General features: G+C 48.3%; 1 protein-coding gene and 1 long non-coding RNA gene across 19 annotated transcripts; one reads left to right on the top strand and one right to left on the bottom strand.

The window, feature by feature from the left end:
• The first annotated feature begins 4365 nt into the window (after positions 1-4365).
• Positions 4366-5171, top strand: LOC123106244 (glucan endo-1,3-beta-glucosidase 5-like). Its single transcript, XM_044528461.1, has one exon. The coding sequence runs from the start codon at positions 4369-4371 to the stop codon at positions 5026-5028; it is 660 nt and encodes a 219-aa protein (XP_044384396.1). The 5' UTR covers positions 4366-4368; the 3' UTR covers positions 5029-5171.
• Positions 5172-12215: 7044 nt separating this feature from the next.
• On the bottom strand, positions 12216-25126 carry LOC123101903 (uncharacterized). 18 transcript variants are annotated; one of them, XR_006448634.1, is made up of 15 exons: positions 25060-25126; positions 24788-24955; positions 23455-24698; positions 23274-23368; positions 21509-21548; positions 20120-20194; positions 18926-18965; positions 18288-18431; positions 17615-17681; positions 16817-16890; positions 15749-15828; positions 15105-15245; positions 14918-14957; positions 13780-13845; positions 12216-12552 (listed from the first exon to the last, which is right to left on the bottom strand). It is a non-coding gene; the product is annotated as an uncharacterized lncRNA (long non-coding RNA). The 18 variants fall into 18 exon arrangements; XR_006448631.1 differs by lacking the exon at positions 17615-17681 and adding an exon at positions 16121-16211 and having other exon boundaries at positions 25060-25125; XR_006448626.1 differs by lacking the exons at positions 15749-15828; positions 17615-17681 and having other exon boundaries at positions 23455-23525; positions 24038-24204; positions 24597-24698; positions 25060-25119.

The following is a 25126-nucleotide window of genomic DNA, read 5'->3' as shown; positions in this document are numbered from 1 at the left end:
TAGTGGTGGGTTGGGTCCAGACCGTGTTCGGGGATGTTGCTATGGGTAGACCTATCGCAACCAGGTGGAAGAGACCACTGGTCAAAGCCCGTCCGGCAAAAGTCAAAGAGCTAGATCTCCTGGTCAGCTTGGATTTGGGGTGGCCTTCGGGGCATAGCTATGCCACCGAAACATCACACGGCTCCTGATGAATGTGTGAAATTGTTGTGGCATACGTAGACGCCCGTCTTGGGGCTCCGTGGGGTGGCCCCCCTCCACGGACGGCAGCGTCGTCGTCACTTGGAGTGGGAATCATGCGGGTCCGGTAGAACCGGAGGGAATCTAATGGTGGGTTGTGTCCAGACCGTGTTCGGGGATGTTGCTGTGGGCAGACCTGTCGCAACCAGGTGGAAGAGACCACTGGTCAAAGCCCGTCCGGCAAAAGTCAAAGGGCTAGATCGCATGTTCAACTGGGATTCGGGGTGGCCATCGGGGCGTGGCTATGCCACCGAAACATCGCACGGCTCCTGATGCATGTGTGGAAGTGTTGTGGCATGCGTAGACGCCCGTCTTGGGGCTCCGTGGTGTGGCCCGCCTCCACGGACGGCAGCGCCGCCGTCACTTGAAGGGGGAATCGTGCGGGTGCGGTAGAACCGGAGGGAATCTAGTGGTGGGTTGGGTCCAGACCGTGTTCGGGGATGTTGCTGTGGGCAGACCTGTCGCAACCATGTGGAAGAGACCACTGGTCAAAGCTCGTCCGGCAAAAGTCAAAGGGCTAGATCTCCTGGTCAACTGGGATTCGGGGTGGCCTTCGGGGCGTAGCTATGCCACCGAAACATCGCACGGCTCCTGATGCATGTGTGGAAGTGTTGTGGCATGCGTAGACACCTGTCTTGGGGCTCCGTGGTGTGGCCCCCCCTCCACGGACGGCAGCGCCGCCGTCACTTGGAGGGGGCAATCGTGCGGTTGTGGTAGAACCGGAGGGAATCTAGTGGTGGGTTGGGTCCAGACCGTGTTCGGGGATGTTGCTATGGGCAGACCTGTCGCAACCAGGTGGAAGAGACCACTGGTCAAAGCCCGTCCGGCAAAAGTCAAAGGGCTAGATCTCCTGGTCAACTGGGATTCGGGGTGGCCTTCGGGGCGTAGCTATGCCACCGAAACATCGCACGGCTCCTGATGCATGTGTGGAAATGTTGTGGCATGCGTAGACGCCCGTCTTGGGGCTCCGTGGTGTGGCCCCCCTCCACGGACGGCAGCGCCGCCGTCACTTGGAGGGGGAATCGTGCGGGTGCCGTAGAACCGGAGGGAATCTAGTGGTGGGTTGTGTCCAGACCGTGTTCGGGATGTTGCTATGGGCAGACCTGTCGCAACCAGGTGGAAGAGACCACTGGTCAAAGCCCGTCCGGCAAAAGTCAAAGGGCTAGATCTCCTGGTCAACTGGGATTCGGGGTGGCCTTCGAGGCGTAGCTATGCCACCGAAACATCGCACGGCTCCTGATGCATGTGTGGAAGTGTTGTGGCATGCGTAGACGCCCGTCTTGGGGCTCTGTGGTGTGGGCCCCCCTCCACGGACGGCAGCGCCGCCGTCACTTGCAGGGGGGAATCGTGCGGGTGTGGTAGAACCGGAGGGAATCTAGTGGTGGGTTGGGTCCAGACCGTGTTCGGGGATGTTGCTGTGGGCAGACCTGTCGCAACCAGGTGGAAGAGACCACTGGTCAAAGCCCGTCCGGCAAAAGTCAAAGGGCTAGATCTTCTGGTCAACTGGGATTCGGGGTGGCCTTCGGGGCGTAGCTGTGCCTCCGAAACATCACACAGCTCCTGATGCATGTGTGGAAGTGTTGTGGCTTGCGTAGACGCCCGTCTTGGGGCTCCGTGGTGTGGCCCCCCTCCACGGACGGCAGCGCTGCCGTTACTTGGAGGGGGGAATCGTGCGGGTGCGGTAGAACCGGAGGGAATCTAGTGGTGGGTTTGGTCCAGACCGTGTTCGGGGATGTTGCTGTGGGCAGACCTGTCGCAACCAGGCGGAAGAGACCACTGGTCAAAGCACGTCCGGCAAAAGTCAAAGGGCTAGATCTCCTGGTCAACTGGGATTCGGGTTGGCCTTCGGGGCGTAGCTATGCCATCGAAATATCACACGGCTCCTGATGCATGTGTGAAACTGTTGTGGCATACGTAGACGCCAGTCTTGGGGCTCCGTGGTGTGGCCCCTTCCACGGACGGCAGCGCCGCCGTCACTTGGAGGGGGGAATCGTGCGGGTGCGGTAGAACCGGAGGGAATCTAGTGGTGGGTTTGGTCCAGACCGTGTTTGGGGATGTTGCTGTGGGCAGACCTGTCGCAACCAGGCGGAAGAGACCACTGGTCAAAGCACGTCCGGCAAAAGTCAAAGGGCTAGATCTCCTGGTCAACTGGGATTCGGGGTGGCCTTCGGGGCGTGGCTATGCCACCGAAACATCGCACGGCTCCTGATGCATGTGTGAAAGTGTTGTGGCATGCGTAGACGCCCGTCTTGGGGCTCCGTGGTGTGGCCCCCCTCCACGGACGGCAGCGCCGCCGTCACTATGGGCCGTGTTCGGAGTTGCTTTGGCACCTCCCTAACAACATAACAACATCCGCTTCGTATCAGGTTATTCCCAATTCCTCATTGGCTCTATTCCAAATCATCCTCTGATATATTCCTACTATATTATGAGTTTGTCCCAAATCATCCACTGATATATTCGTACTATATTATGAGTAGATGAAGCGGTTGGGGTAGATGGTTGCGGCGCCAATCGGCGAGGCGCCAATGTCGCCCGCGGTTGTCGGAGTAGATGAAGCGGTCGGGGTAGATGACGGCGACGCTGGCGACGAGCTGGTGCTGGACGAAGACGAAGGGGGTGGACGGGCGGCGGCGGCGGCTACAAAGGTAGCGGCGGCGGCGGCTAGGTTAGGAGTGCGGCGGTGATGCTCGAAGTAGGCGAAGAACCCTGACAGCGTGACGAAGACTGGCGCGGACGGTGGCGTTCCCACGCCAAGGAAGACGGTGCGGCGCATACCACGTGAGGTCGACGCGGGGTGACGGCGGAGCAGACCGCGGGCTGCGACGCTACGGCCCGAAGGGGCGACGCAGCGGCGGCAGGCGGGTCGGGGCGACGGCGGAAGACCTCGGGGCGGCGGCGGGGACCGCGGGCCGCGACGCTGCGGCCCGAAGGGGCGACGCAACGTCGGTTCACGAGTCGGTGCAACCGCGAGGACGGCCTCGAGACGGCGGCGTGGACCGCGTGCCACGCTCGCTACGGCTCGATGGGGCGACGCAGCGGCGGTGCGAGGGTCGGTGCAGCCACGGGGACGGCCTGGAGCGGACGGCCCCGGAGCGGCGGTGGACCGCGGGCCGCGGCACTACGGCCCGAAGGGGCGACGCAGCGGTGACGCGGGTCGGTGCAGCCGGGAGAAGAACCACGGGGCGGCGGCGCTGCGGCCCGACGGGGAGACGCAGCGGCAGCCCGATGCTCGATCGGTGGAGAGGCGCGCTGAACTCGGGAACGATCTTCACGGGACCTGCGGATGCGCGCATAACCGACGGGCCAGGTCGGTCGCGCGGCGTAGATGAGGCGGATCGCGGCGGCGAGCGGGTGATCAAGCCGATCGCACGCGAGGTCGGGGACGCCGCTCGGTGAAGGCGTGGTGGCGGCGGAGTCCGAGATGAAGCCGGCGGTGGCGGGCGGCAGGGCGGCTATGATTGGCCGCCGCATGGCGCGAGGCCGCCGGGTCGAGGTGATGCAGGAGTCCCGGTCGGAGCAGGGCGGTGACGTCCGGCGTAGATCGACGAGCGGGCCGTCACGCGAACGGCGGTGGTGAAGGGCCGCCGCATGACGCGAGGCCGCCGGGTCGGGGCGACCGGCGGGCAGACGCGCGGACGACACGCGAGGCCGCCAGGTCGGTGAAGACGCCGGTGGAGTCGACGCCGAAGTCGGAGTAGAGGCGCACGGGGTCGACGGCGGCGGTGGGCGACGCAAACCGGATCACAAAGACCGGAAAACCAAAAAAGTAGACGCCGATCAAAGCGACCGGCAAGAGAGAGAAAACCCGGATCAAAGGATCGGAAAAAAGACTCTCTAGGGCAGCCGGCCAACACGGCCGGCGGACGAACCCTAGGTACGGGCGGCGCGGCCCCCGGCGGCGGTCATGGAGGTCGACCGCCCCGGGGGCGGCGCACAGGTGCGGAAGCGGCGGCGGGTAGGGTTTAGGATCGACTTGCGATAGATACCATGTTAGAAGGGAAAGAGAGGTTTGGTGGAATAGTTGTTGTATTGCTTGAGCCTCGTGGGCATTTATATAGGAGTACATGATCAACTTGGAGTACAAGACAAACCAGTACATGATCAACTTGTTGTACATCGATAGATACCATGATCGACGGCGACGCCAACGCCAACGCCGCCGGCGCGCAGAAGTTCAACCAGGGCCTCTTCGACCGCATCGTCGCCGGCAAGGGCACCCCGCGCCGGCCCCAGATGCCCGACGTCTACGTCTTCGCGCTGCTGGACGAGGACGCCAAGAGCGTCGACCCCGGCAACTTCGAGCGCCACTGGGGCGTCTTCAACTACGACGGCTCGCCCAAGTACGCGCTCCGCCTCGCCGGCGGCAAGGGCATCGTGCCGGCCAAGGGCGTCAGGTACCTGTCCAAGCAGTGGTGCGTGCTCCGCCCCGACGCCAGCCCCACCGACCCGGCCATCGTGGGTGCCGTGGGGTACGCGTGCCAGTATGCCGACTGCACCAGCCTCAGCCCCGGCTCCTCCTGCGGCGGCCTCGACGTCAGGGGCAACGTCTCCTACGCCTTCAACCAGTTCTTCCAGTCAGCCAGCCAGCAGAAGGGATCCTGCGGCTTCAACAACCTCTCCGTGGTCACCACCACCGACCCGTCGCGGGGCACCTGCCGCTTCAAGATCATGATCGACACCGGCCGGCACGACCTCACCCACCAGGACGACTCCGGCGCCGCCAGGGCCGCCGCCGCGTGGGGCGCCGTCGTCGCCATGCTCGCATTGCTCGCCATCGTGGCACTCTGACCATCCCTCCCTCTGACATCGCCATTGATGAGGACACGCGCGCGTGCTCACCACCTGACCTCAGGGGCTTGCTAGCCTAGCCTTGAGAGGAAGAAAGGACCAAACAATTCTTTCATTAGTTGTTTCTTTTCTTTTCTTTTCTTTTCTTTATACGTACATCGGCTGTCAAGGTCCCTGATCATATCGGCAAGGATTATATTAGAACTGTACATTTGTACTTCCTCCGTCCGGAAATACTTGTCATAGAAATGGATACAAATGGGTGTATCTAGAACTAAAATACATTTAGATACATCCATTATTTGGACAAGTATTTCCGGACGGAGGGAATATATGAATATGATCATCAGGAGGAATGTGTTGCACAAAGATCCTCCATCCTCCTCCGACTAATACTACAACATGGAGAATGGGAAATGCGTTCAATCTTTGAGCTTTGCCTTCCCCAGACCCAGTTAATGATGGATGGATCGGTATGAATGATCTTCTTGTGTGAGTTGGTTGTGTTGTTGCAGGCAGGCATTGGCAATGGGGAAATCCATCCAAGAGCAAATTATAATTAAGTTGTCCTTCAATTCCATACGTCCTATGAATATGAAGGTCGCATGTGCAGTAAGTTAAGTTTGGGTTTGCATAGCTAGGGAAAGGAAAGCAAATTGCATCAGTTGGGAAGATGCTATGCCAGAGGATAGGATAGGATGGACAAGTGTAGCAACCATGCATGGAAGAGGTACCTCATCACCTTTGAAGAAAGGAAAGCATATACAAATTGCATCAGTTGCGTTGAGAGGGCAAGAAGAAGGAAGATGCCGCACGATATGAATATGAATATGAATATGAATATGAATATGATGATGGACAGGTGTAGCGACCAAGCGGCCGGAGGTAGCTGACCTTGAAAGCCAGCCAGGAAAAGGACATTTTTGCATCACTTGACACGGAAAGGAAGGAAGGAAAGCAGATTATACAAATTGTGGGGCATTGCATTGCATCCGATGGCTGATACGAGGAAAAGAAGATTAAGAATTGTTTACTTGCTTGCAAAGTTTCATCATGCAAATAGTCATGGGTGTCCAATCTACTTTCGTGTGAAATTTTGTGAAAAAATACATTGGTTAAGTAAAAGTAGTCCGTGAGTGTACCATTTTTGCTTGTCCATCCATCCATGTCTTTCCCGCATCTTCTTCCTTCCATAGCTACAACCAACCTCTTTGGTTTGGTACATGAATATTCCTTTCTTTCCTCCTTTTGCAAATCCAATAAAAGTGGGACGCGGCTGGGACTTGCTTCAGATTGATTGTTCTCTCATATATGAGGTGGTTGCCACCTTAATTATAACTTGTTGTTGGTTTTATTTTATCTTACTTATTTTCCCGGGGGAATTATGATTAATGATTAGCATGCAACGTATCTACAATAGGAGGCCCAAGATCTGCCCTAAACGCCCCGGCAAATCCGGCCCAAACGCTCGAACTGACCAACACTCCTATCTGGGGCGGATATGGGGATGCCCGAATGCGCCCGAGCACGGCTGCCACGTATGACTGACCGCAAGGGCCCACGTGCTCACACGTCAAAAAAAATTGGTCCTGTTAGAAGGGAGAGAGGGATTTGGTGGAAATAGTTCGTTGTGTTGCTTGAGCCTCGTGGGCATATATATAGGAGTACATGACCTACTTGGAGTACAAGACAAGCCAGAATACTTCCTAGTTTATCCTATGTTTCCTAATACAATCATGTTACTCAACATCCCCCCGCAGTCACAACGGTAGCGATGCAGACGGTAAGACTGGAGAAGAATCCGAGGGCAAGCCGATGGACACCCCCCAACAGTCGTAACGGTCGATGCATCACGGAATCATGGCCGGAGTGGAAACCAACGAGGTTGCTCAAGCAGGCGGTAGCCCTTTGTGTCATTGTCGAGGTAGCCGAGAGCGGAGGGTGGTGTAGTCGTGGTCGAGGTAGCCGTTCCAAGAATGTCGTGGTCGATATTGAGTCGGGGAGCCGGTGTCGAGGATGTCGCCGTGGAGCCGCGGACGCAAGGGGGCGCCGAGTTAGCATGGGCGCAGTGGTGTCGAAGTAGTGGTGAGCCAGAAAGGAGATGTTATTGACGACGCGTCGCGGCGGGTTTGCCAAGCCCGGGAACACATCGTAGACGAAGGCACGCACCGGTGTTGCCAGCACCGGGCATGCGTAGACAGACGAAGACGAAGTTGATGAAGCGTCGCACCAGGCTTGCCAGCCCCGGGGACACGTCGTGGACAAAGGCACGTGGCGGTGTTGCCAGTACCGGGCATGCAGAGACTGGGACCTGCACGAGCTGTACGCCATGTCGAAGAAGTCGGAGAGGCTAGCAAAGAAGAACTCGACGACGATTGCGGCGTCCATCGGCGCGGGGCCGATGTCACCAACGGTGGTTGGAGTAGACGAAGTGGTCGGGGTAGATGACTGCGACGCTGGCGACGGGCTGGTGCTGGACAAAGACGAAGGAGGTGGACAAGCGGTGGCGACGGCTACGGGAGTAGCAGCGGCGGCGGCTGAAGAAGAGTGGCGGCCTGACGGCGGCGGCGGCGACTATGTTAGTAGTGCGGCAGCGGTGCTCGAAGTTAGCGAGGAACCCTGACAGCATGACGAAGACCGGCGTGGACGGTGGCATTCCCGCGCCAAGGGAGACGGCGCGGCGCATACCACGGGAGGTCGACGCGCGGTGACGGCAGAGTGGACCACGGGCCGCGGCGCTACGGCCCGAAGGGGCGACACAGCGGCGGCGGGCAGGTCAGGGCGACGGCAGGAAGACCTCGGGGCGGCGGCGGGGACCGCGGGCCGCAGCGCTACGGCCCGAAGGGGCGGTACAGCGGCGGAGCACGGGTCGGTGCAACCGCGGGGATGGCCTCGGGGCGGCGGCTGGGACCGTGTGTCGCGGCACTACGGCCCGTAGGGGCGACGTAGCGGCATCACACGAGTCGATGCAGGCGCGAGGAGAACCACGGGGCGACGCAGCGGCAGACCGTTGCTCGATCGGCGGAGGGGAGCACTGAACTCGAGGACAATCTTCACGGGACCTGCGGAGGCGCGCGCAACCGATGGGCCAGGTTGGTCGCGCGGCGTAGATGAGGCGGATCGCGGCGACGAGCGGGTGATCAAGCCGATCGCGCGCGGAGTCGGGGACGCCGCTCGGTGGAGAAGGGGTGGCGGCGGAATCCGAGATGAAGCCGGCGACGATGGACGGCGTCGGACGATGTGCGGACGAGCGCCTCAGCACCGACACCCAGGCCACCAAAGCAGCGCCGGCGCCCGGGTAGCGAGGCCCGAGCGACCAACGGAGCAGCGGCGCCCGAGCTCAAGGCAGCCAACGGGCCTGACGCAGACGGCCCGACGGAGCCGGGGACGAGGCTGGCGAGGCAATCCGCAGGGCCGCCGTGCAGACGCGACGGAGTCGGGTGGCATGGATCGATTGGCGGGCCGACGCGCGAGTGACGGCTATGATTATCCGTCGCATGGCGCGAAGCCGCCGGGGCGGGGCGATGCAGGTTTCCTGGTCAGAGCAGGGCAGCGACGGCCGACGCAGGGCGACGGGCGGACCGACGCGCAGACGGCGGCTGGCCTTGACGGGCCGCCTTGGCGCGCGTGGATGCCGGGTCGGAGGAGAGGCGGGCTGGTCGCGCCGGGGTTGGAGTAGAGGCGCACGGGGGTCGACGGCGGCGGCGGGCGACGCAAACCGATCAAGATTAGATCAAAAAACCAAAAAGAAAAAACGCCGATAGAAAACGACTGGCGAGAGAGCGAAAAAGCCCGGAGCAAGGGCTCGGGAAAAAGACTCTCTAGGGCAGCCAGCCAACACGGCCGGCGGACGAACCCTAGGTATGGGCGGCGCGGCCCCCGGCGGCGGTCATTGAGGCCGACCGCCCCGGGGGCGGCGCGCGGGTGTGGAATCGGCGGCGACTAGGGTTTAGAATCCGGAAACTGATACCATGTTAGAAGGGAGAGCGGGATTTAGTGAAAATAGTTCGCTATATTGCTTGAGCCTCGTGGGCATATATATAGGAGTACATGACCTATTTGAAGTATAAGACAAGCCAGAATACTTCCTAGTTTATCCTATGTTTCTTAATACAATCATGTTACTCAACAGGTCCAACGAGCGCCTCCTCCGGTCCTCAGTGCGGACGCATTCATGGCACCACTCCGACGTAACGCCTGAGGGACCAAGTCCGGCCATTTAAGCCAGACGACGGCAGCCCATCTCTATGTCGTCCCCATCCCTTCCCTCTCCATCCCCTCGGTGCACGCGGATGAATCACTACTTGTAATATATATAGAGATGGAGATGGTTTTGGAAGAAGGTTGGTTTGGACTTGGAAGTAAGAAAGAGGATGGCATGGTCCGTGACCAGAGGGAAGGCGGATCCGTGAGGTGGCAGCGAACGAGCGGATGCGTTGGATGGGAGAGGGAGGATCCGCGTGAGGAGGCGGCAGCCAATGGAAGGAAGCTGGCCGGATCGCGACGCGGATGAGAAGAGGCAGGAGGCGCACGCGTGCGTACTAGGTATGATGAGAGAATTAAAGAGCTTCTGGTTTCGAGGTGGAAGACGAGAGAATTATGGGACCAGATTGGTTTTGGATTAATAATGGCTTGATAAAGTCAGTCCAGTCGGTCCATGGGAGATTTGGCAGGCCCAACGTGACGTCCAGTCCAATTCCAATCCAACCCAACCAAGTCAATCTATCTTATCTAGCTATATCTATCTATCTGGGGAGAGAGAAGAGAGTCCAACTTATTTTTTATTTTTTTTGGTACACGCGCGAATACCAAAGTTTGTTTTGATGCATATCGGCTAATTAAAACGCTGTTAAGTTTCTTTCTTTTGCATGCATGCATGCATATGAGCTTGTCTTTCGCCCTGTACAAGATAGAGAAACACAAACCTGATGGATAGATGAATATGTTCCATTGAATCATGACGAGGGAGAAACCTGAACCTGATGGATAGATGAACATCTTCCATTGGATCATGACGAGGGAGAAATCTGAACCTGATGGGAACCTGATGAAAATCTTCCATTTGATCATGACGAGGGAGAAACCTGAACCTGATGGGAACCTGATGAATATCTTCCATTGGATCATGACGAGGGAGAAATCTAAACCTGATGGGAACCTGATGAACATCTTCCATTGGATCATGACGAGGGAGAAACCTGAACCTGATGGGAACCTGATGAACATCTTCCATTGGATCATGACGAGGGAGAAACCTGAACCTGATGGGAACCTGATGAACATCTTCCATTGGATCATGACGAGGGAGAAACCTGAACCTGATGGGAACCTGATGAACATCTTCCATTGGATCATGACGAGGGAGAAACCTGAACCTGATGGGAACCTGATGAACATCTTCCATTGGATCATGACGAGGGAGAAACATGAACCTGATGGGAACCTGATGAACATCTTCCATTGGATCATGACGAGGGAGAAACATGAACCTGATGGGAACCTGATGAACATCTTCCATTGGATCATGACGAGGGAGAAACCTGAACCTGATGGGAACCTGATGAACATCTTCCATTGGATCATGACGAGGGAGAAACCTGAACCTGATGGGAACCTGATGAACATCTTCCATTGGATCATGACGAGGGAGAAACCTGAACCTGATGGGAACCTGATGAACATCTTCCATTGGATCATGACGAGGGAGAAACCTGAACCTGATGGAACCTGATGAACATCTTCCATTGGATCATGACGAGGGAGAAACCTGAACCTGATGGGAACCTGATGAACATCTTCCATTGGATCATGACGAGGGAGAAACCTGAACCTGATGGGAACCTGATGAACATCTTCCATTGGATCATGACGAGGGAGAAACCTGAACCTGATGGGAACCTGATGAACATCTTCCATTGGATCATGACGAGGGAGAAACCTGAACCTGATGGGAACCTGATGAACATCTTCCATTGGATCATGACGAGGAGAAACCTGAACCTGATGGGAACCTGATGAACATCTTCCATTGGATCATGACGAGGGAGAAACCTGAACCTGATGGGAACCTGATGAACATCTTCCATTGGATCATGACGAGGGAGAAACCTGAACCTGATGGGAACCTGATGAACATCTTCCATTGGATCATGACGAGGGAGAAACCTGAACCTGATGGGAACCTGATGAACATCTTCCATTGGATCATGACGAGGGAGAAACCTGAACCTGATGGGAACCTGATGAACATCTTCCATTGGATCATGACGAGGGAGAAACCTGAACCTGATGGGAACCTGATGAACATCTTCCATTGGATCATGACGAGGGAGAAACCTGAACCTGATGGGAACCTGATGAACATCTTCCATTGGATCATGACGAGGGAGAAACCTGAACCTGATGGGAACCTGATGAACATCTTCCATTGGATCATGACGAGGGAGAAACCTGAACCTGATGGGAACCTGATGAACATCTTCCATTGGATCATGACGAGGGAGAAACCTGAACCTGATGGGAACCTGATGAACATCTTCCATTGGATCATGACGAGGGAGAAACCTGAACCTGATGGGAACCTGATGAACATCTTCCATTGGATCATGACGAGGGAGAAACCTGAACCTGATGGGAACCTGATGAACATCTTCCATTGGATCATGACGAGGGAGAAATCTGAACGTGATGGGAACCTGATGAACATCTTCCATTGGATCACGACGTAAAGACTCAAATTTCTTTCTTCATAAGTGGTGTTGTGGTGTGCATCTAATCAAAACAAGCAAGCCTGACTGGACTGATTCGTTCAAACATATTTTCCACTTGATTGATCGTGGCAACAACTCCTTGCTAGATTTTGCACAACTTCACAGCAGTTTCGCATGAAGCAAGCAACACCCATCGGCATTCCTCAATATGTAGAGGAGCTCGTCGACCAAGACCTTCCCTCATCAACAACCAGTTCCACCGCCGCGTCGTACCATCATGGTGGAGCACTTATAAATAACATACATTCCATACCATTTGGATACATTCTACATAATAAAGGGGAACCAACTAACCCAACTTGGGGCAGCCAATACATAACTCATCATCAATTCAACCTAACTTCCTCTAGAAAATATTTGATAAATCCAATGAGGCACTGCAAATTCCACAAACATAAATAAATATGGACCAGTAGATGAGTGAGTTCAATATATAATACCACCCTCAAAACCACCAATTCGATCGGCAGCTTCAAAGTATTATGCTCCTTCCTTGGGTTCGATACAAACAAACAAACAAAAAGAAATTGATTGTTTCACAGACACATCAACAACCCAAGTTTTTTGTTGTGACTCATCATAAACCAACCATAACAAACACATGTGTCCACAGCAACAAAAAGTCTTGAAGGAACAACACTTGGGGCATGTTTGTTGCAACTACCGCGCAAGCAAACAACACTTGGGTCTGTCACCTCCTTTCCTTCCCATGTGGAGTATAAACTTCCCTTCCCTCAGCCTGCGACTTCCACTCCTGTAGTAATATTCAAAGAAACAACCAGGATGGGTCAGGTCCTCTATCTAATGCATCAACAAGGGGTGCATGCTGACAAAATAAATATCTACTCCCTCCGTTCCAAATTACTCGTCGTGGTTTTAGTTCAAAATTTGAACTAAAACCACGATGAGTAATTTGGAACGGAGGGAGTACAAGGGAGCAAAGGTCCATGGCTCAAAAGAACGTAAATATGTGTTCAGGTAGATCAGCACTATGCACGACGCATACACTTGGAGCTACTCCACAATATCTTTGGTTTAACCAAATCATAATAAATATTTACAAAACCAAATTAAAATGAACGGAATAGTACACATTGCACAACACCAAGACAATACTACACATGCCCATGCCTTGGTAAAAAAAGGCCTATAAAATCAAACATCACCTACTAGACAGTACCAACTAGAAACCAAGATTATTCCATGATGCTCTCTTAAAATGTGCTTCATTGCAGGTTACAATTAGTCAAGCCATCGTGTTCTATAATCACTGCACACTGCACCACTGCACCAGCACATGGGAATAGGTCAAGCATGCCAAACTTCTTTTCAGCAACACAAAGCACAACGCTAACACATTTTGTAAGAAATCAAGTAGAGAATATCTCTCTTTTCTTGTTCAATCCTATTAAACAAGACCAACAATCACCTACCAATACTAGCAATGCCAGGAAGCATATCCGTAGAATCACAACCCAAACAGTAGCATAACCATGTTAAATAGTCACTATATCATGCCCAAATGTTCTGCCATATAGTACCGGATTATCTAATCACATGCATTTTGATCTCGGGTCAAAAACAATCAACTCATACCATTCTCTGATTTTAAGCATTTGACAAAAATCACCCTACCTAGTTACAACATAATGTCAAAAACCAATGCATATATTCCCATTTCGTCTAGCAAGGCGACAAGATAATAAACAAAGACGAAATCATATAATTTTGCTCCATAGCTGAGAGGCAACATTTGGTTAGTTCGAGGGCTTAGTTTTCACATTTTGAATCCAACTAAACCCTTAGCTGCCCAAAATGCTTAACATTTCAAAACAATCAACGCAGCCAGCTAATAGGGATGAACATCAATGGCTTGATGGACCGCCGAAAGACCAGCACCGTGGATCTGAACACTAAATCAATGGCTTGATGGCCAGACACCATCTCGGAGGAGGAGAGAGATAGGACATCAAGGGCTTACCTGAACCAAGAAGAGGCAGCCACCACTGCCGAGGTTGTAGAAGATTAGGAGACCTCAAAGAATAACCTAAAATTCATGAAAAAAAAGGAATTGGATGAAACTTTACACTCTTAACACTTATGCACAACACGAGAGATTGCGTAAACGATTTACAAATCAACTTTACAATCGGTGGTTCTTGAAATGCAGAATGATAACAAAATTACAGGAAGTTATATTTCAAGGTCTCAGAATATGAAAAGGGGGACCAAACAGGAGCACTTGGCGGCATTTTTTATATATAGAAGAAACAACCTGAGACACCGCGGAGTCTAAGACTCAAATATGCATCCGCACACCTTACCAACAGAGCAACGACTCTGTTCTCAAAGTCTCACAAAAAAGAAAAAGTGTTCATCTCAGTAGGCCAACCAAGCTAAGAAATACCTAAAATCCATCAAGGTTTATATCCGTAGGTCAATGAAGTTGGGGAATAGCTTCAGGAAACCAGTTTCTAGATACACAGCAAGAACTAAGTTAGGAAGATATGACTGGTTTATGCCCAACACAGATAGGGAATATATGATGATTTCACATGGCAGATTGTTTCTATCTCACTTTTATCTCATAAAATTTCAAAAGGGTATTATTTGTTTCCCCCATACCTTCCTTACAAATAAGAAAATTTGACTGGTTCCTGGCCAGTTGATTCCAAATATGCAGGTCAAGAACAAATACCGCGAACAATTAATTGCAACTGGCAAAAAAGCATACATAGTCTACACAGAAATAATGAAGAAATTCAATGGACAAAAAAGAAATAGTGCCATATTGGGGATTAATAAATTCTATGAACCATGAGGCAATCTAAAACACTTAGTCCTCCAGGGCTAAATCCACTCAAATGGTGACCATCACCACAGCCCAACAAAACTACAGATTGCCATCGCGCGATGGCGAGCACAATGCTCACCATGACACGTCGTGGACACAAAGAGAAGAAGAGAAATGGTGGCGCTAGTTATCACAACAGACCGTCACCATAGCCCCAAATCCTAGAAATTTCCATGGCCAGCATAGAACCTACCACGGCTTGATGGCCATGGACACACAGAGCGAAAGAGAAAGCACATGAGAGGGAGGGAGTGCCTTATCTTACCTACACCACCACTGCAGCTCTATCACAACAACGATCGCATCTGCAAGAGGAAAACACAAATGAAGAAAGAACAACTTTGGGAAACAAGTGAGCAAAGGTCCATGGCTTTAAAGAATGTAACCATGTGTTGAGGGTTGATAAGCAAGATGTAGGACGCATACAATGGGAGCCCAGATCAGGGACTCACCCAAGTAGTTGTAGCTGATGCATTCATGGAAGCCCAGATCATCACACCGTGTACGGACTGCTGGACCGTCTCGATGCCGAGCGCCTTCTAGTTGGCAAACCAAATTCCACATGTCCCTTGAGCTTATCAAGTTCCCTCAACCTGTAACAGCCTAGTCAGATCTCTCTCGAATGTACAAGACACAAAATTATAGCATAACAATATTCGAGCGTATCAAAACTCAAAAGGTAGAGGTCAAGTCTCAAGTGCATCGCATACATAGTCTGCATGGAAATAATGAAAAAATCCGGTAGACAAACCAGAAATAGTGCTGGATTGGGGATTAATTGATTATATAAACCACAAGTCAAACTAAAAAACTTGTTTCCGGGGCTAAATCCACGCAAAGGGCGGCCATCACCATAGCCCAAAAGACTAGAGCTTTCCATGGCACGATGGCGAGAACGGAGCTCACCACGACACGATGGATGTGGACACAAAGAGCAGAAGAGAAATAGTGGCACTAGTTATCACAACATACCATCACCATAGCCTCAAACCCTAGAAATTTGCATGGCCAGCATAGAACCTACCATGGCTCGATGGCCATGGAGACACAGAACAGAAGAGGAAGCATAGGAGAGGAAGGGAGTGCCTTATCTTACCTACGCCACCTCTGCAGCATTGGGGAGAACACAAATGAAGAAGAACAACTTTGGGGAAACAAGTGAGCAAAGTTCCATGGCTGTAAAGAATGTAATCATGTGTTCAGGGTAGATAAGCACTATGCACGATGCATGCATTTGAAGCTACTCCACGACACATATGATTTAAGCAAATCATGATAAATATTGACCAAACCAAATGAAAAAAAATTCTCGAATGTATGTTCTGGAACCCATTCAGCAATGCAACATCATCCCTCACCATCTAAGAACGGAATACTACACATTGCACATCACCAAGACAACACTACACAAGCCCATGCCTTGGTGAAAAAAGGCCTATAAAATCAAACGTCACCTAGTAGACCGTACCAACTTGAAACCAAGCTTCTTCCATGATGCTCTGTTAAAATAAGCTCTGTGGCAAGTCACAATCAGTCAAGCCATCGTATTCCTATATTCACTGCACGCAGCACCAGCACATGGGAATAGGTCAAGCATGCCACACTTCTTATCAGTACCACAAAGCACATCACTAACATTTGGTAAGAAATCATGTAGAGAATATCACTCTTTTCTTGTTCAATCCTATCAAAGAAGACAAAGAATCACCTACCAATACTACCAAGAAGCATATTCATTGAATCACAATTGAAACGGAAGCATAACCATGATGAATAGTCACTATATCATGCCAGAGTACCGCATTATCTAATCACATGCATTTTGATCTCAGCACAAAAACAATCGACAACTCAAACCATTCTCTGATTTTAAGCACTTGACAACAATAACCCTACCTAGTTACAACAGAATGTAAAAACTAGCTGTGAGGCAACATTTGAGGGCTTAGTTTGACCATTTTTAATCCCACTAAGCCCTTTGCTGCCCAGAATGTTTAACATTTGGAAACTATCAATCCAGGCAGCTAATAGGGACAAAAATCCAGCAAGCTCACATGATCGTGGTGGCCCATCGGAAGACCACAACCATTTATCTGAACACTAAATCAATGACTTGATGGCCGAACCCCATCTTAGAGCAGGAGAGAGGACATCAAGGGCTCACCTGAACCAAGAAGAGGTGGCGCCATCGCCGAGGTTGTAGAAGATATGGCAGCCTCAAAGAATAAGCTAAAACTCCTGTAAAAGGAAACATGATGAAACTTTACACTCTTAACACTTATGCAGAGCACTACAGATAGCTTAAGCAATCATAATAGTGACCACACCAAAATTGAACACAGTAGCTATGTTAGGGGAGGAACACCCCTGGTCATCACAGGACTATAAATCAATTATCATCTACTAGACAATAGCAACCAAGTAGCTTCCAGTACGACATTTCTTCATCCAACTCTGGAAACCCAGAGATAAAACCCAACGTTGTATCATATTCTTGACAGTTATAACATGGACCTAAAGTATATTGGTGCCACATCTAAGATCAAGTGTTTTCATTTCCATCAAAGATGCTAGGACAGGTAAAAAATAACCAAGAGTTTGTTGCATGCTTGTAGCTAAATAAATGAAATGACCATCTGATTTCTTATTTTGACCACTTGATTCAACAATACATAATAGAGGATGATAACAAATTTATTGAAGATAAATTCTTTTTACTAATCAACTTTACAATCTGTGATTCTTGAAATGAAGAATGATAACAAAATTACAGGAAGTTATATTCAGGGTCTCAGAATATAGAAAAAAGATACCTAACAGGAGCCCTTGGTGGCATTTTATTATAGAAGAAAAAACCTGAGACCCCGTGGAGTCTATGACTCAAACGTGCACCCTCACAGCTTACCAACAGAGTGACGGCTCTGTTCTCAAAGTCTCACAATAAGAAAAGTGGGTTTCATACCTAGAATCCACCTAGGTTTATCTTTCTAGGTCAACGAAGCTGGGAAATAGCTTCAGCCAACCAGTTGCTGGATACACAACAAGGACTAAGTTAGGCAGATATGGCTGATTTATTCCCAGTATAGGTAGGGAATATATGATGGTTTCACATGACTGCTTGTTTCTACGACACTTTTATCTCATTAAATGTTCAAAGGGGAACTATTTGGGTCTACCATACCTTCCTTGCAAATAAGAAAATTTGACTGGTTCGTGGCTTTTGATTCCAGATATGCACTTAAGAACAAATACCGTGAACAATTAATCGCAATTGGCAAAAAAGCAGGCTGTAGTTGCAAAATTTATAGTTCAAAGTGAAAATGCCAGCACAACAAAATAACAATTAAACAAGAGTCTGTTCCATCTAAATAAATTTTAGGAAAATATTTTTTTGAAATGGTTCTTCATCCAACTCTGTAAATGTGCCTAACACATCATTTGCAACCATCATCATCATCATCAACACATAGCAAATGACTAAACCTAAACATGAAAACACTAACATCATAAAACCATAGGATAGACGACAACCACTAGATCTTCGGCTCGATGGCCAGAACAGAACACGGTATGGCCATAACTCGAAAGCTAGCACCCAGAGAAAACAGAGGAGGAAGGAGAAATCAGGGACTCACCCAAGTAGTTGTAGCTGAAGAGGCAGTCATGTAAGCCCATATCATCCCACCATGTACAAACTGCTGGACAGTCTCGATGTCGAGCGCCTTCTAGTTGACAAACCAACTTCGACGTGTCCCTTGAGCTTACCAAGTTCCGTCAACCTGAAACGGCCTAGTCAGGTCTCTCTCGAATGGACACAACACAAAATTATAGCATAACAATATTCGACCCATGCATGTACAAAAGTCTGAAGTGTGCATCGCATATATAGTCTACACGGAAATAGTGAAAATTTTCAGTAGACAAACTAGACATAGTGCCGAATTGGGGATTAAGTGATTCTATAAACCACGAGGAAATCTAAAACACTTATTTTCCAGGGCTAAATCCACTCAAACGGTTACCATCATCGTAGCCCAAAAAAACTAGAGATTGCCATGTCATGATGGCGAGCACAGAGCTCACCACAACACGATGGTCATGGACACAAAGAGCAGAAGAAAAACAGTGGCACTAGTTAGCACAACAGACCATCACCATAGCCTCAAATCCTAGAAATTTCCATGGCCGGCATAGAACCTACCATGGCTCGATGGCCATGGACACACACAGCAGAAGAGAAAGCCTACGAGAGGAAGGGAGTGCCATATCTTACCTATGCCACCTCTGCAGCTTCATCACAACAACGATCACCTCTACAAGAGGAAAACTCAAATGAAGAAAGAACTACTTTGGAGAAACAAGTGAGCAAAGTTCCATGGCAGTAAAGAATGTACACATGTGTTCAGGCTAGATAAGCACTATGCACGACACAAGCACTGGAAGCTACTCCACGACATCTATGGTTTAAGAAAATCATGATAAATATTGACCAAACCAAATGAAAAACAATTCTTGTATGTATGTTCTCGAACCCATTCAACAATACAACATCATCCCTCACTATCTAAGAACGGAATAGTACACATAGCACAGCACCAAGGCAACACTACACATGCCCATGCCATGGTGAAAAAAGGCCTAAAAAATCAAACGTCACCTAGTAGACAGTACCAACTAGAAACCAAGATTCTTCCATGATGCATTGTTAGAATAAGCTCTATGGCAAGTTACAACCAGTCAAGCCAATGTATTCCTATATTCACTGCACGCAGCACCAACACATGGGAATAGGTCAGGCGTGCCACACTTATCAGTAGCACAAAGCACATCGCTAACATTTGGTAAGAAATCAAGTAGAGAATATCTCTCTTTTATTATTCAATCCTATCAAATAAGACCAAGAATCACCTACCAATACTAACATTGTCAAGAAGCATATCCATTGAATCACGATAGAAACAGTAGCATAACCATGATGAATAGTCACTATATCATACCCAAATGGTTTGCCATATAGTACTGGATTATCTAATCACATGCATTTTGATCTCGGGACAAAAACAACCAACAACTCAAACCATTCTCTGATTTTAAGCATTTGACAACAATCAACCCACCTAGTTACAACAGAATGTAAAAAACTAGTGCATATATTACCATTTCGTCCAGCACGGCGACAACATAACCAAGACCAAATGATATAGTTTTGCTCCATAGCTGAGGCAGCATTTGATTAATTGAGGGCTTAGTTTTCACATTTCTAATCCAACTAAGACCTTTGCTACCCAAAATGCTTAACATTTGAAAACTATCAATCCAGCCAGCTAATAGGGACAAAAATCCAGCATTCTCCACATGATTGTGGTGGCCCATCGAAAGACCACCACCACATATCTGAACACGAAATCAACGACTTGATGGCCGGACACCATCTCAGAGCAATAGAGAGAGGACATCAAGCGCTCACCTGAACCAAGAAGAGGCAGCCGCCATTGCCAAGGTTGTAGAAGATTAGGTGACCTCAAAAAATAAGCTAAATTTCCTGAAAAAGGAAACATGATGAAACTTTACACTCTTAACACTTACGCACAACACTAGAGACAGCTTAAGCAATCATAATAGTGACCAAATCAAAATTAAACACAATAGCTATGTCCGGGAAGAAACACCCTTGATCATCACAAGACTACAAATCAATTATCATCTAATATACAATAGCAACTAGAAGCAACAAAGTAGCTTCCAGTATGATAGTTCTTCATCCAACTCTGGAAACCAGGAGATAAAACCAAGTGTAGTATCATATTCCTAACAGTTAGAACATGGACCAAAAGTATAGTGGTGCCACATCTAAGAGCAAGTGTTTTCATGTCCATCTAAGATGTGAGGACAACAAAAAAAATCAACAAGAGTCTCAGTGGTTCTCGAAATGCAGAATGATAACAAAACTACAGGAAGTTATATTCAAGGTCTCAGAATATAAAAAAACGAGACCAAACAGAAGCCCTTGGCGGTATTTTTTTATAGAAGAAACAACCTGAGACCCAATGGAGTCTAAGACTCAAACATGCACCTACACAACTTACCAACAGAGCGACGACTCTGTTCTCAAAGTCTCAGAATACGAAAAATGCGTTTCACACCTAGAATCCACCTAGGTTTATCTCACTAGGTCAACGAAGCTAGGAAATAGCTTCAGGCAACATGTTTCTAGATACACAACAAAGGACTAAGTTAGGCAGATATGACTGGTTTATGCCCAACACAGATAGGGAATATATGACAATTTCACATGACAGATTGTTTCTATGACACTTTTATCTCATAAATGTCAAAAGGGTACTATTTGTTTCTCCCATACCTTCCTTACAAGTAAGAAATTTTACTAGTCTGTGGCCATTTGATTCCAGATATGCAGGTCAAGAAAAAATACCGCAAACAATTAATAGCAACTGGCAAAAAAGCATACATAGTCTACACAGAAATAGTGAAGAAATTCAGTAGACAAACCAGAAATAGTGCCAGATTGGGGATTAATAGATTCTATAAACCATGAGGCAATCTAAAACATTTAATTCTCCAGGGCTAAATCCACTCAAATGGTGACCATCACCACAGCCAAAAAAACTAGAGATTGCCATGGCGCGATGGCGAGCACAAAGCTCTCCATGACACCATGGTCGTGGACTCAAACAGCAGAAGAGAAACGGTGGCGCTGGTTATCACAACAGACTATTACCATAGCCTCAAATCATAGAAATTTCCATGGCCAGCATAGATCCTACCATGGCTCGATGGCCATGGACACACAGAGCGGAAGAGAAAGACATGAGAGGAAGGGAGTGCCTTATCTTACCTACGCCACCACTGCAGCTTCATCACAACAACGATCACCTCTGCAAAAGGAAAGCACAAATGAAAAAAGAACAACTTTGGGGAAACAAGTGAGCAAAGGTCCATGGCTTTAAAGAATGTAAACATGTGTTGAGGGTTGATAAGCAGGATGTAGGACGCATACACTTGGAGCTACTCTACAACATATGTGGTTTAAGCAAATCATAATAAATGTTGACCAAACCAAATGAAAAACAATTCTTGTACGTGTCCTGGAACCCATTCAGCAATACAACATCATCCCTCACCATCTAAGAACGGAATAGTACACATTGAACAACACCAAAACGACACTGCCCACGGCCATGCCTTGGTAAAAAAAGGGCCTATAAAATCAAAAATGCCTGACGCACAAGTTTGAAAACCAGGAAGCAACAAACTACAATGCTTGTGTTGCTTTACTTGATGTAAATATATTTGCAGTTCCAGAATAGATAGCGATACCATATTAGGCATAGGTGCAAGATAGGAAAGAAATGATTTAGTGTGAAAAGAATTGGTCAAATTAAGTCCTTCAACTATGAATGTTCTCACGTCGATGTGTAGATTTTTATCAATGTCTTTCCTTCCCGTGCAAGAAAAGAGTTGTGTAGTCACAGAAAAAAAATGAGTGGGTACATGAAAACGATAGTTTCTCATTCAAACATCTTAGCTACAGCAAGAACAACTGATATATTTCTGAAAAGATATATCCTACGTCAAGCAAGCAGATATCCATGGCAGTACAGTTGTATGTTCAGAAAGAGTGGCTTCAAAGAGGAGCAGCTGGTAAACATCTTCCATGAATACAAGAAAAGAAGAAAGAAGCCAGCTTAAGCTGTTAGGAATGCCAACACAAGAGAAATGCTCACGATTGCCCTGTCGGATTCCATGAATTCCACAGGCTAGGCCCGAGCAAACAGATTCCTTGATATCTCTCATCAGTAGCCCACCGACTACAAACGATTCTACAACATCCAATACCACCACTACTATTCAATAGTGGAGTATCTCACTCCTCTGGGCAACAAAACTATTAATAACTCGATCGATTATGTGGCTGGCTGCAACTAATTTTTTTAATAGACGGGTGTACATGTACTAGCAGTAATTAACCTACTTACTGTTGGTACTTACTACAGTTTGATTTCTCCTCAAGATGACTTGTTTTTCAGAGAGAGACCATGCACTGTTAAGGCACTACTAGTTGTTGTAGCTAGTAGTATTGATCAAACGCTGCAGACGGCTCCATGGCACTTGGATGATCACATAGACATTGGAATGTGCTGCTCGTATTTAAAGCAGAAAGAGAGAAAAAATAAAAACTGAATCGACCTGGAACAAGACGGGACCCAAAAACTGAATCTGCCTAGAAAATTTTCTCGTGTTTCATAACCAACCATAACATAGAGAAACTAGGCATTATTACAACCAGAATAGAAAAAAAAAGTAAGTCGGTCCAAGCCGTTAGAAAGACCAACAGAAGAAAGAAACTCATGTCTGCCCTATTTGAATTTGGACAAGTGATGAATCATACATAAGCTTCTCACTTTGTTGCTGCCAAATGATAAATCTTAAATGATCCAGAGTTCCAGAAACAAAGAAATGAAGAACACCGAAGGTCCAAAGCAGTCAAGATTATCAAGTTTGAATCATCTGAACTACCAGTACACTAGCAACAACATTATACCAGTACCCCTGCAGCGAAAACTAACAAGTAACAAGGATCTGGATAAAGAGTTGCTTACCTAATCCAAGATCTACAAGAAAAGGTTTCTTTTCTTCAGGAGTTCCAGGCTGGCTGAGATGAAAGTTCTCAGGTTTGACGTCCCATTATACATATCTGAAAGAAATATACAGAAGCGTCATAAGAAGAGAGGGAAAATGCATGATGCATCAAACATAGCAAACCTTCAGATGCCTGCTTACCCTTCAGAATCCATGCTTTCCAGGATAGAAATGGGCTCTGCAGCAATACAAGCTACCATTCTGATAACATGCTGAAAGTTTTTGACACAAGTTAGAAAACCAAGAAGTAACAAACTACAATGCGTGTGTTGCTTGATTTATATACATCTTTATATAAACATATTTGCAGTTCCAGAATAGATAGCAATACCATATTAAGCATAGGTGCAAGATAGAAAAGAAATGAACGAGTGCGAAAAGAAATGGTCAGACTAAGTCCTTCAACTACAAATGTTCTCGTGTAGATATGTAGATTCTTACCAATTTCTTTCCTTCACGTGCAACAAAAGAGCAGTTTATTCAGAGAAAAAAATTAATGGAGGCACGAAAATGGTAATTTCTCATTCAAACATCTTAAATACTGCAAGAACAGCTGATATATATTTCTGAAAAGGTATGGTATATGAAGCAAGTACATACATATCCATGACTATGTTTAGAAAGAGCAGCTTCCAAGAGAAGCAGCTGCTAAACATCTTCCACGATTTTAACAAGTTAAAAAAAACAATCTAAGCTGTTAGGGGTGCAAATAGAAGATACTTACTACTGGTACTTAGTACAGTTAGATTTCTCCTCAAGAAGACTTGTTTTCCAGAGAGAGCCCATTGTTAAGGCACTACTAGTTGCTGCAACTAGTAGTAGTAGTGATCAAATGCTACAGACAGCTCCATATATATATATGGCACATGGATGATCAAACAGATACTGGATCTGCAGTTCGTGTTTAAATCATAAAGAGAGAAAATGAAAAACTGAATCGACCTAGAAGGCTAGAACAAGACAGAACCAAAAAACTGAATCGGCCTAGAAAAACCGCATGTGTTTCACAACCAACCAGAACATACAAAAACTAGACATCAATAAACCATTTAATTTTAACCCAAGAAGGCTTGTAGGCATGGGGGGTCATCTAATTTGTTCATTTGACTAACACATGTAATTTCATTCACACGGCCATCCAGTGAAAGCGAATAGCATTACAATAATCCCTAGTCGCAACCACATAAAGCTCCAACTTGTGGGAAATTGATTCGTGAATCTACCAAAAATTAAATCTGCTCATGAACGGAACCGAACAGGGAGAGGTAAGGGCAAGCGAGGACCTTCCATGCCGTCAGTGTCGGAGCAGCCACTGAACCCGCAGGGGAGCAGCTCCTCCAGGGCCCCTGTCCTTCACACAAGCAGATGAGATGGGATGACGCTGCCTGCACGCAACCACATACACCCACACGTTAGTGAGAGAAAATGTAATGGTTGCATGAAAAATAGATTATTTTTGCTACAAACATCTTACCTACAGCACAAACAAAAATTAAATTGATTCATGAATCTGCATGCCAATAATTAAGTTTGTTCAAGAAAGATCCTGATCCTGCTCATGAATGAAGAGAAGCGAAACCTCTTCCATGGCGTCCTTGACACGAGAAGATGAGATGGAGATGGGATCGTCTCATCAAACTGCCTGCATCCGCCCACACCCACACCCACACCCACACCCACACATTAGATAGAAGCAGATGCAGAGAGGAAGAGAAAGAAGAAGATAACTCACACACCCACACCCACACATCCGAATCTTCGTTGATTGGTCCATCGAGTCCTCCCGCGGATCCATCCTTTCCTCCACTTAATC

The sequence above is a fragment of the Triticum aestivum genome, chromosome 5A, assembly GCF_018294505.1.
Source record: "Triticum aestivum cultivar Chinese Spring chromosome 5A, IWGSC CS RefSeq v2.1, whole genome shotgun sequence".
In the NCBI taxonomy this organism is placed as follows: Eukaryota; Viridiplantae; Streptophyta; class Magnoliopsida; order Poales; family Poaceae; genus Triticum; species Triticum aestivum.
The sequence above is the reverse complement of the archived record's forward strand: the minus strand, read 5'-3'. Positions and strand labels throughout refer to the sequence as shown.